The sequence below is a fragment of the Perca fluviatilis genome, chromosome 8 (assembly GCF_010015445.1).
Source record: "Perca fluviatilis chromosome 8, GENO_Pfluv_1.0, whole genome shotgun sequence".
NCBI classification, from domain to species: Eukaryota; Metazoa; Chordata; class Actinopteri; order Perciformes; family Percidae; genus Perca; species Perca fluviatilis.
The window spans coordinates 41,497,209-41,510,212 of NC_053119.1; the positions used below are offsets into that span (position 1 = coordinate 41,497,209).

Below are 13,004 nucleotides of genomic sequence, written 5' to 3' on the forward strand. Positions count from 1 at the left end.
TCTACATCCTGCAGACATGGAATCACACCAGTGTCCACTATCCGCCCTGCTGTTTGTGTCTGTATGAGTGAATCAGGCACTTAATCCCACAGTAACACCCAAGCTAAATCTTTGTATAAGGGACGAGTGTACTTATTTATCCCTCTCGTTGTCCTCGGGTCAAATTTGACCCATTTTCAAAAAGTTTCTCTATCAGACATTTGGTTTTCTTTCAACCAAATTGTCAAAAAATAATGCCATTCATGATTCCCTACAACGACTTTATAGCATTAGAAAAAAAATTGGAAAAAGCTTTAAAAATGTGGGGAGGAAACGTTGAAAAAACATCGGGAAAAATTACTGCTGGTTAAGGGGGAAAAAAGGATAATTTTAAAATTATTTTAACTTTTGTCCTGAAAGAAATGTGAATCTGAAAGAAACAAGTGCTCCTCCAAATATGACAGGTGTGGTAAAATGTTCTCTCACCCTGTTGTCACACTTTGGCACTAAACACTTTACAAGACCACATTTTGAACCAATTAGTCTATAGTTGGTTGACTCTGTGTGACATGCTAGCACACATCTGTGTTTACGAGTGTGTTTTACTGCAGTGTCAGGGATTGTGGGACACACCCAGGCGGAGATGGCGTGACTCGAGAGTTCTGACCTCAAAGCTGGCTGCTGATATGATACAAGCCTCTGGAGTGTGTAAACTTATATCAATCATTTCCAAAGGAACAAGCATGCAGGCAGCTGTTACTAAATAGATACTCAGGGTTGCAGCACGCAAACCGTTGTGTGCTGCACCTAAGCCGAATGAATGTAAAATCCATGTGGACATCAAAACGAACTAAATGACAGATTTTCTCAGATCTAATGATTGTCGTTGGTCCCCAGCAGGTTTTTGTCTTTAAGCTTTTCTATTTTTAAGATAAAATATTTTGGGCATTTTAGCCTTTAATAGACAGGACGGGGGAGAGAGGGGGGAAGACATGCAGCAAATGGCCGCAGGTCGGACTTGAACACTGAGCCGCTGCATCAAGGACTGAGCCTCTGCATATGGGCTTACTGCCCTATCAGGTGAGCTACCCAGACACCCCTCTTTAAGCTTTTTGAGTGTTATTTATTCATTATGTGCTATAACCTTACCAACATTTTAGTCACAGATATTGTGACCATAGTGGTCTAAAATGCATGTCAAATTGCATATTTTTTTTATTGAAAAATTTAACATTTTCATAAGTGAGGACCATTAAACCTCTTATAACCATTATGTGCACCTAAGTCTTCCACAGACCTAGGGAAAACACTGGAGACTGATAACCTTTCTGTCCCCACAATGCTGTGACTCCTAGTGACTCTCCAGGCCAGGGAAACATGATATCTCGCTGCTCACAAGAAAGACAGAGCGCTGTACTGCCAAGATCACAACTTGTTTTCCCATCTCTGGTTTAAAATTTTAATCTGTCTGGTCTCAGCCACTCCAGTTTTTAATCAAAAGCAGAGGGGCATTTTGACACAGAGCTTTTGACTGTAAAAATGCTTTTCCTTATTCGTTGTTATCATCTCTAACAGTAATCTGTTGTATCCAGGGCTCAAAATTGGCACCAGCCACCAGCCAAATGCTGGTAAAATATGCAAATGCTGTTAGATTTCCTTCACTCACCAGCCAAAAATGTTATATTAAACTATTGAGTGGCTGGTAAAATTTTAACATTCACTAGCCAGTTGGCTTGTGGACAAAAAAAGGAATTTGCACCCTGGTTGTATCATTAGGTAAAGGGCAGGTCTGAACCATCTTATTGGTACTAATACTGCTGAGGCACAAAAAAATGTAAATATGAACCTCATGGTGGAGCCAGAAACATCTGGGGGTTTTAATATTTGTGATGACCTATTGAGTTTTGCTATTTGTAGTTGCATCAAGCATCTACACTCACCTAAAGGATTATTAGGAACACCATACTAATACCGTGTTTGACCCTATCCTATCAATATGGACCAACATTTCTAAAGAATGCTTCCAGCACCTTGTTGACTCAATGACACAAAGAATGAAGGCAGTTCTGAAGGCGAAAGGGATTCCCCACACCATTACACCACCACCACTAGCAGCAGCCTGCCCAGAGGTAACAAGGCATGACGGAGCCATGTTCTCATTCTGTTTACGCCAAATTCTGACTCTACCATCTGAATGTCTCAACAGAAACCAAGACTCATCAGACCAGGCAACATTTTTACAGTCTTCAACTGTCTAATTTTGGTGAGCTTGTGCAAATTGTAGCCTCATGTTCCTATTTTTAGTGGAGATGAGTGGTACCCGGGGGGGTCTTCTGCTGGTGTAGCCCATCCACCTCAAGGTTGTGCGTGTTGTGGCTTCACAAATGCTTTGCTGCATACCTCGGTTGTAACGAGAGGTTATTTGAGTCAAAGTTGATCTTCTATCAGCTGGAATCAGTCGGCCCATTCTCCTCTGACCTCTAGCATCAACAAAGGCTTTACTTCAGGACTGCAGCATACTGGATGTTTTTCCTTTTTCAGACCATTCTTTGTAAACCCTAGAAATGGTTGTGGGTGAGAATCCCAGTAACTGAGCAGATTATGAAATACTCAGACCAGCCCGTCTGGCACCAACAACCATGCCACGCTCAAAGTTGCTTAGATCACCTTTCTTTCCCATTCTGACATTCAGTTTGGAGTTCAGGAGATTGTCTAGACCTGGACCACACCCCTAAATGCATTGAAGTAGCTGCCATGTGATTGGTTGATTACATAGGCGGTGCCAGGGAGGGGCTAGGGGGTGCTGTAGCTACCCCTAGGATTGCCATAGCACCCCCAAGAAATTGCTGTGGTTGATAAATAAATAAATAATCATTTGTGTAAATTAGTATAATATAAGTATAATTTATATTAGAAAAATGAATAAATACATTAATAAAACAGTGAGTCAGTTGATAGGGGTCCATGCAAGGATAGCCTACATGCGCGTGTGTTTTTATGTGTGTGGTGTTTTTGGCCTGCTGCATTACTCTTCTGAGCCAACGTACGAGAGCTGCAGTAATGATTGTTTGAACCTGGCTTGTTGGCTGGTATATGAAATATGTTTGGTGGGCTAATCAGAGTTCTATGGTGCTGTTGTATCGGCAACTTTAAATCAATCTCTCTCGTTCGCTCGCTTAGTAAACCGCAGCGGAGGTGGGTGGGCATCTGCGCGAGTGTGTGTAACGTTAGCCTATTTGTGTCAAGGGAAACTCAACATTTCAGAGCACCCTCACTGAAACGTCCAGCAACCCCAAAGCACCAGCAAAAGAACATCTCTGGCGCCACCACTGGTTGATTAGATAATTGCATTAACGTGAAATTGAACAGGTGTTCCTAATAATCCTTTAGGTGAGTGTATATGGACACCTGTTGCCTGTATACACAGTTGGTGCACCCCATCCCCCCTCTCTCTCTCCCTTTCATGTCTTCATCTGTCCTGTCAATAATGGCCAAAAAATAATCTTAAAAAAAAGAAATCTTGGGAGGAGAGAGGCAACGAGCAAATGTGTTTTTAGAGGGATGAGACGTCCTTTCCTCTGAAGCGTCATATGAATTCGTCAGCAACTCCTTCAGCTGCACGGCTTCCAGTGTATCCTCGCCTATAGCTCCTCGGTGATCCCTCCTCGATGCTCGGTCCTCGGTCTTCGGGGCAGAAATAAGAGCTTTGAGACGGACTTCACCGAGGAGGGACAGAACCACTTCTGGTTCAGCTGAGGACCGAGGAGTCGAGGAGCTGTCAGATAAGAGTTGTGAGATGCAGCCGTGTAGTAGCGCAGCACCTAGAGGTCCTTGCAGTCGGTTGTTTATCCTGTGTCATGAGATTTTACAAGTGTGTAAATAAGACCGAGGTCACCGTCAATATTTGCACAAACTTTTGTGGCAAACTATCTTGTCGGGGCTGTACCCGATAGTCAGAACATGAATATAGCAGCAAACAAATATTTGCTATGTAAAGATGTAGTGGAGTAATGGCGTCCTGAATAGAGAATAAAATCACACATTCCCCTGTGTGTGTGTGTGTGTGTGTGTGTGTGTGTGTGTGTGTGGTGTGTGTGTGTGTGTGTGTGTGTGTGTGTGTGTGTGTGTGTGTAATCTGAGTGCATGCGAGTGCCTTGTGCGTTGGTATCAGATGCCGAAAAAGCGGCATTTGACGGGTTGGGGAACAGTCTGTGAGAGCCGCATCCCTGACAACTACATAATGACAATGGCAAGTTTCAAAGAAATTTGGATGGTGTAACAACGCAGGCCTGCTTGGCTCTTTCGGTAAATGATTGCAAAGATTTACAAAGAATATGTTTACAGCATTTCCTCTCTAACTGGGACGTTTTGGGACTGATTTGCGGGATCCCTGGACGAAGTACACACGGTGATACACTGGTAAGAGCATAAGTCATAGCGATTTACCCTCTGGACACAATTGACATCTGTACCAAATTCAATGGCAATCTAGCCAATCCACGTGCTGTACTGTATACTGTATACAAGATATTTCAGTGTGGACCAAAGTTGTGAACCGACCGACAGACCATCATTGCCATCTCTAGCGCCATGCTGCTGGTGTGACTAAAAACAAATCTAGATTCCACATTATTCTTTTGGCTGACACTGCTTTTTCACATCAAAGCCAGTGTTTCGCCCAATTTTCTCTCATTTAATTTAATCTGTTCATCCACATGTCCTTTCTGACTGATCCTCACTCTATTGAGTCTCTTTTGGAAGGCTGTAGCCCCTCGTTCCCTCCTAAACAAAAGCCTGTTTTCTTTTCCTATTAGAGTGAGAGGAGTCCTCTTCACAGGGCGAACATGGCCGTTGTGTGGGTGTGTTTGACTGTTTCCGTCTTTTTCAGGGGGGAGAGAAAGGAAGGGAGAAGGGCAAAAAGAAAGCGGGGCCCAATGGGTTCTGCCTCGCAGTTTAATTATAATTTGGCCTAATTGAGCTGTCAGCCGACAAGTTCTAAACAAAAACTGTGACTGATGACTAAATGTAGTCCACATCTTCAGCACAGGCATCTTTATTGGCATGACAAATTAACATTCTTGTCATGGAAGCATGTATGTACTACCAGAGCAAGTAAACAAGACAACACCCCCCTTTCATACTGTCGTTTGCTGTGGCCCCCAACCTTCTGTTTAGTTTATCTAAGGCTGGTTAGTTTCTATGAAGACATGCTGGCCCAAATAACGGGTGGCAGATAAAGGGGCCCATGGGGGGTCGGTGCTGGTGCTTGAGAACGGGACAGAGAGTCACGCTAGGGGGATGTACTGTAATTGTGTCAAACCCACCCCACCCCAAAGATCAACCTACTTGCTCTGTATTATTTGCATTAATTTCCTTTCAGTGCTCCAATGTCCCCATAGTGACAATCAATCTCGTCTTTAAAAAGCAATAAACACACGGGATAAAAGATGTGGCACATATCTTTGTTTATTGGTACTTGAATGCAAAATGCTGCATATTTAAACTTTAATTTTTCACCTTAGTGTGATTCAACAAAGTCAAATTGTCCGAAAGGGGGATGTTGAGGATTTGAACTCTCTTTTCATTCTTCACACTTTATTCTAACTCCTTCAGTCACGTTTTGTGTTTACAACCTAGTGCAGCAACATGAATGTCTTCAAGTAGAGACTGTAGGAATGTGTGTGCAGTCATCCCAATTTGTAAAGTTCAGTTACGTTGAGACTACAGTCGCCAAATGTCAGTTTTCCTAATATGTCCACCGCTTCGCAAACGTTTTAAAACTCTCGGGGCTAAAAAATGTCAAGTCCTCGACATACGTATATTCCTAAATCCTAATCATATCAGGACACGACGTGTCAGTATTGTATTGCCTCTCCTCTTCAACCATGTTGCACTTTTAGCCATATGTCAAGATGTTAAAGATACCCTGTGGAGTTGTCATGTAAGCAAAGTTACACTTTGCTTTCTGTAGGCCTAACAAACATATTGAATACCATTTCCCTCTTCATTAAACATCTGCAAAGTCAGTTTTTGTCTTAAAAACCTGCATTATTTACATATTTGTTTGCTAGCTAGCAATCTTCTTGATTTTTACTTAGGCGTTGCTATGTTTATGAGCAGTTAGCGCCACCAACTGTCAATCAGTGGAAGATTATGAAGCGTCCTGTTAGGCATGCTGATACAGAACAAAATCCAAAATCCAAACATTACTCCGTAGCTCCACAGGGCACCTTTAATTCCAGGTTTGTAGATATATACGCTCAGCTAATCTACAACCAAACAACCTCTTCTTTTCAAATACCAGTGAGGAACTTGAAATCCCTCCTTCCTGTGCTTTCAATCTTCACCTGCTCTGTCCAATGGTCTGGGCTTAAGAGGTCTAGTTTCATACCAAGTGTATTAAGTAGATCCATGTAGTAATGGTGGGATTACATTGGCTATCATGCCTTCCAACGATGTAGAAGACAGAACAGAATTGTGTGATAATATCTGTACAGAAGCAGGCCACAATGAGAAGGTGAGATTTCAAATCCTGTGCAATTTTTTAACAGACATATCACACATAACACATGCAGAGAAAACAGTTAATCTGAGAACAGGTGGCTGATTATACAGTAATAGTTGAAACAAAAGACAATTCACATAAAGTTGGGCATGGATGGGGTACAGACTTGTGGGAGAAGAAAACACAGGAACCAAAAACTATTTAAATGTGTTTCTGGAGAGTTCAGTAAGAGTAGAAGCAGAAGAGGTGTAGATGTGTCGCCGTGACAACAAGGGAGCGCTGGAGCAAGGGTTTCCAAGTCTAAAGGTTCCTCTCCAGAAGGACAGTTTTTAAGTCTGCAGGACAGTTGACAGTGAAGACGGTGTGGGAGGTGTTTCGTCTTTCCACAAGGGTGGCAACCGCCTCGCCCAGGTCCAGGTGGTTCAGGTAACCAGGTGTCATGCGCTCTGGAGTGGCTACACCTGCGTCGATCTTCACCTGCCAGAACCAATCAATAAAGAGAGACAGGGATGAAGAGAGAGGGGAGGATACACGCAATAGTGAGTTAGAGATGACAGGAAGGATATGAAGGAGCAGGCTGTTCTTATGAACCATTCGTACAAATAGCTACAAATAGTAATTGTATGCATTCCACCACAATGACTACGTTTACAATGCACATAATGTTCAGTTTTTTGCACTTTTTCGGAAAAAGATGATATTCCGACTAAGCTGTTTACATGGCTAATGAAAGTGAATATTCCACTAATATTCCCGTTTACATGTAGCTGTGCAAAATAGGATTTTTTCTAAGTTTACCACCGGTGGTGGACTTGTTAGACCGTGTGAACACAGCGTCCCTCTTTCATTCCTTCAACCAGCTTCTAGAAAAGGTTGGCTTGGTGATGTGTGCGCTATATCCAAAAACCTGTTGATTTCCAAGTCTTTGATAATGTTTAAAAGTAGCTGTGTTTCTCCTTCTTATCGGGTCTGCAGCCTGAAAACTGAAAAATGTTGGCTGGTTGGTTTGGTTTGGATGGTTGGATCCAAAAACTCCCAAAGTCTTTCAAACAGCAGAGCGGAGTTCGATTCACGGAAGAAGTTCAGGTCAGGTAGATATCTATCTTCTATCAGCTTTGGTGTTTTGTTAATTGAAGTCTTGGTGTGTGATCCCACTGAAGTCTCACCTGGTTGAGTTTGCAGGGCACCTCAGGATACTCCTCTCGTAGAACCTGGCAGAAGGCCAGGGTGCTGGCAGAGCCCACCGTCAGGAAGCCCGTACCAGGCATCAGCAACTTATCGCCTGCTCCTCCTGTGGCACGCAGGAAAGTCACGGTTACCAAACAACCTAACTGGCTTGTATGATTTTACATTGTTTAACCCTTGTGTTGTCTTCCCATCGACCATGCACTTGTTGTCCTCCCGGGTCAAAAGTGACCTGGCCTGGGTTGCCAGTTTACAAAGCATAAAAAATCTAAGTCTGTGTCTCTGTTACACCTTCTTAGCCAACTTCATTACAACATATTACCACTAGTTTTACACTTCTTTTTGGAATTCATGGTCAATTAAAGGGATGTGTAGGATTTTCTCCCATCTAGCGTTGAGATCACATATCACAATCAACTCTCTCGCCACACAGTTCTAAGAAGGCATTACAGCTACGGTAGCCTCCACGCGTCAAAAAGCCGGTCTCTTGCTCTTTTCAATCTCCTTTTTCTTTTTCTGGGCAAAGAAGAAGAAGACTCCTGTTCCTGAAATTAGGATTTTGAATATGTGTGGTCCTCCATGTTTCCTTCTTCAAAGTGGCCGGGGCCGGGAAGCTACGATACCCATTAGCAGCATTAGCAGCACCTGTGAGTTTATCATGTGACAGCGAAAACGCGAAAGGCGGAGCAGTATGTCCTGTATGCCCCTACTGGCTAACGTATTTCAAGATGGAGCATGAATATGGAGCGTCTACCCCAGTTCATGTGAATGGAAATGTAACATTTCAAGCCAAAAGGAATACTTGGAACTGATGGTGGTGGTAAATAGTCATGAAAAGGACAAGTTTATGAATGGGCAACACAGATTTTGATAATGAACAACTAAACATGTTACACACTGGACCTTTAAACTTATACCATTATACCTAATTTCTGAGTTAAAGAAACTAAAATTATGAATTATTTTGACTAGTAGGAAAGTTCAGAGTAACGTATGTTGATGGATTATCACTATGTCAAAGTTTACTCAGGATACCTTTATTTTGATAATGCATTAATTGATTTGAGTACATTTTTTAATGAAAAAAAACTAAAAATTCTCTTATTGAATACTGAAGCTCTTTGAGTTGTGGACAAAACAAGACGTCATCTTGGGCTTTGGGAAACACTGAACGACATCTTCCACCATGTTCATAAACCAAACAACTACTCAAACTGCCTTTGAATGACTCACTCATTTTGCATGAGCCTTTGTATTTGGCTTCTGTATGTAGTAAAACCAAACAGCAGTTCCGTTCTCTCAGTGTTTCTCACATGCACTGATGAGCTCCTACACCCCATTACATAAATTTGACAGACCCACGCTAATGGTAGAAATAAACGGCTAAAGCAATCACCTGTTATGAAGGTGTAGGTACAGTTGGAGTCGTCCCTCACCAAGGGGAAGAAGGCCTTCCATGACACAAATGTGCTGAAAAGTAATGTCTCGATTACCTGCAGAGTTGACAGGAGATGAAACATGAAATAATCTGACAAGGATCAGAAATATCATTTTTGTAGCAGAGGAAAAGCCTCTGCAACAACATTCAGACATGATGAAGTCTATATACACAATGTTCCACTTCCAGATTGTTCAGGTGCCGCCGGAAATTCTACCGAATGTCCCTCATTTTCGGCTGGATGTCCGTGACCTTCCTCTTCCTTTGTGTTCGCGTTCTAACCTCCGGTGGATTTGTGAAGACTATGGTTAACTGGTCCTCAGATCTCTGCAGGGTAAATCCAGACAGCTAGCTAGACTATCTGTCCAATCTGAGTTTTCTGTTGCACGACTAAAACTACTTTTGAACGTACACATGTTCCACCAAAACAAGTTCCTTCCTGAGTCTATTTAGCAGAGGCACCGTGGCTCCGTCCGGAGCTTAGCACTGCCAAAGACGATTGTGATTGGTTTAAAGAAATACCAATAAACCAGAGCAGGTTTTTCTCCCATCCCAGAATGCTGTGTGGACTAGTCAGACCCTCCTCTGCAGCGCTATGGAGGAAGGTCTGGCAAAGCGAGACTAGACATGATGTAACAGGAAAACCAGGACATGCTTACTATGACTACTCTTACAACTACCATTACCTCCACTATAACTGTTAAAAGTAATAGAATGCATATATAGTTACCTGAATGCAAAGAAAATTCAATATTTAATCAAAACCATTGGCAGTCTCATGTATTGGTCTAGCCGATGTCTGGTTTATGTGTGTGTGCTCACCCAGTGTAGGTCTTTGACAGACTGGGTGTGTGGGGGTCCTCCCTGCCACCAACTGAAGCCCAGAGAGGAGACGATGTCTGTCACCTTCCCCACCGCTTTCAGCAGGGCCTGCTTCGCCTCCTCTGCTCCCTCCTCTGACCCTGGAACGGAGAGAAGAATTTAGGAGAGAAAAAGCTTCCAGGTGGTGGTTCTGCTGAGACAGTTAAGGCAAGTCTAGTCTATGTCCACGACGTTCCACTTCCGGGATTGCTCCGTTGCCGCCCGAAATTCTGCTGGATGTCATGCTTTTTACCTTGTTACCTTCCTCTTTCTTTGTGTTGTAATTTTAAACTCCGGTGGATTTATGAGGACTATGGTTAAAGGCATACTATGACTTTTCCCTCTTCGGTTCCCCTACAGGTTGTCTCATTGGAACTACAGCCGCGTGAGAACTCTGCAGGGTAAATCCAGACAGCTAGCTAGACTATCTGTCCAATCTGAGTTTTCTGTTGCACGACTAAAACTACTTTTGAACGTACACATGTTCCACCAAAACAAGTTCCTCCCTGAGACTATTTTGCAGAGGCACCGGCGCAGAGGCACCGGCCAAGACGATTGTGATTGTTTAAAGAAATGCCAATAAACCAGAGCACGTTTTTCTCCCATCCCAGAATGCTGTGTAGACTAGTCAGACCCTCCTCTGCAACGCTGTGGAGGAAGGTCTGGCAAAGCGAGACTATAAGGCAAGTCAAGTTCCAAATCAAGTCACTTTTTTCAATGAGCAGTGGTGGTCTGGTCCGACTAATGAGGCTTCATCGGGGGTCTTTGATGTTGTGTTGCCATAGCAAAGACTGACCGCCAGTCATCCAATCATGACAATCACATACCGGGAGCTTTTTGAGTCGTCCAATCATGATTCACAGTTTGCGCTGCTGCCGCTACATAGCATACTTGATAGTTAGACAGAAACATGACAACATTAAATTATAGTATTTTGTATTTACAGCTATCTGAGTCATCATGCCTCAACTCAAGTCTCTAGTCATTAAAGTGGCAGTATATGTAACTTTCAGTTTGTCTTGATTCTAGCAGCCACTTTGGACAAAAGCAGTGGTGTTTTTACCACACCTGCTGTCTTAAAGCTCTTTTCTTTACGGTGTATATTACTGTAAGTTAGCGTTTCCGGGAGGTCATGGAATTGCGATGAATGTTTTGCTCGGACAGAAAATCATTCATTTACAATAAAAGAATAAGTTACAGATGCATCGTTGCATTTCAAGTGTTGCATATGGCTACCTACTTTGGATGTATTGTGAGCTAAACCAGGTATCACTGTCACTTATAAGTCCAAGTCGAGTCTAAAGTCATTTATTTTTTGTCAAATCAAGACACGAGTCATCAAAACGGTGACTCTAGTCGACTCGAGTCCAAGTCACCAAGTCTCAAGTCCACATCTTGGACGCAGCCACTGAGTAAGTGAGTAAGGGAATGATGTAGTGATGAAGTTACAACATTGGTCAGTCGAGTTGGAGTTTCCCCATTGTTTTTTTTTTTTTTAATTAATAGTGTTTATGCTGGTAACAGTCTTTGCCTTGAAGAGCAAACAATCCCCCCCTCTCCCCCCACTGAAGAGACTGCACATGTGGTGGGTTCAGTGGATGAATGGATGACACACAGCTATCTACAGTATATGAATGATTGATGGAAGGATGCGTCACCCAACTTACCCACATTCCCCACTATAGTGGTGAGGTTATCCTTTGTGTTGGGAGAGACAAATGATTGGAGCCTCTCCAGCCGGCTGCTGTCCCTGGAGATCACTGCCACTTTTAAACCTACACACACACACACACACACACACACACACACACACACACACACACACACACACACACACACACACACATCAGATACTAAAGGAATCTATTGTGCAGACAGACAAAACCAGCACCTTTGACACATATAAATTAGGACTAATCCCTTTCACATGAAAATTAGCTAACAGGCATACATTGTCCAAATCTGTTTATCAAGGCCATCAGAGGGATAAACTGACAGGGCAGCAGATGGTAACTTTCTGCTCAATCCAAACAGCAAAGCTATGGATGTGTAATGTAAATCCAAAACAAGTGGACTCTCATCACGGCATGCTGCACTGTCTCCTGCACTGGTTCATGCAGAGCACTGAGGCAGCACAGCACAATGAAGAAGCCAAATAGATTGCATCTTATACGCACCATCAACATTGGATTAATGGTCATTTAACAACTAAAAGCCAGAATATTCTCACAAAATAGTAAATTACTCATAAATGTCTGCTCTGCAGTTTATCGTGAAGCAACCCCCCTGCTTAAAATCCGAGAGTCACCTGTGCGTAAAACTGTTAAGACAGTTTCCAAATTAAGTTGCATGTGAGACGTAGAAAATATAATATCCTTATCGGCTTCATAGAGTAGTATATTCACAATTTTTCCGGTCGATTTAGCCGTAGAGAAGTTTGTGTGTGTTTGTGTGTGTGTGTGTGTGTGTGTGTGTGTGTCTCCAAGTGGCCCCTGGGAGCTTACCTTTGTCCAGCAGTGCTTTCACTATCCCAGAGCCCACTGTGCCCGCTCCTCCTAGAGCTAACACAACCCTGTCCGAGTTTGACATGCTGGCGGCAGCTGCACAGGCCTGCTGGAGGATGGAGGATGGAGGATGGAGGAGGACTCGTGTATGTGCTGGAAGTGAAGCTGCTGGCTTGTGTTGAGCATCTTGGGCAGACCAGGATGCTTTAAACTAAACTCAGGGGCCACAGTTCCGCCCTTCTACCAGTGTCACTGAAGCCACGCCTGCAGATCAACAAAAGAGGCTCTCCGCTGTCTTCACCCCGGGACAGCGGTGTCAGTGTGTGAGAACGACAAGAGCAGAGATCTTCAAAAGGAGGTCCGGCACACCTATGGGGTCCTCGGAGTTTCTGCGGGGGGCACCAAATTATTGTTTGATAGTTAAAAAAAATGCCTAAATATGTCTGAAAATATACATTTACACGAATCCAACATATTATTTATTTTGTAAATCTTTTTTTATTTTTTATTTACAAAACATTGATGGTAAGGT

The 13,004-nt window shown here is 43.0% G+C and overlaps 1 protein-coding gene across 1 annotated transcript; it reads right to left on the minus strand.

Annotated features, from left to right (window-relative positions):
• Positions 1-5,427: 5,427 nt before the first annotated feature.
• On the minus strand, positions 5,428-12,757 carry si:dkey-238o13.4 (uncharacterized protein LOC560780 homolog). The gene is made up of 6 exons (XM_039809409.1): positions 12,473-12,757; positions 11,636-11,743; positions 9,930-10,069; positions 9,066-9,162; positions 7,651-7,775; positions 5,428-6,961 (listed from the first exon to the last, which is right to left on the minus strand). Exons 1-6 carry the CDS (start codon positions 12,555-12,557, stop codon positions 6,785-6,787), a joined length of 732 nt encoding a protein of 243 aa, XP_039665343.1. The 5' UTR covers positions 12,558-12,757; the 3' UTR covers positions 5,428-6,784.
• Positions 12,758-13,004: the final 247 nt, after the last annotated feature.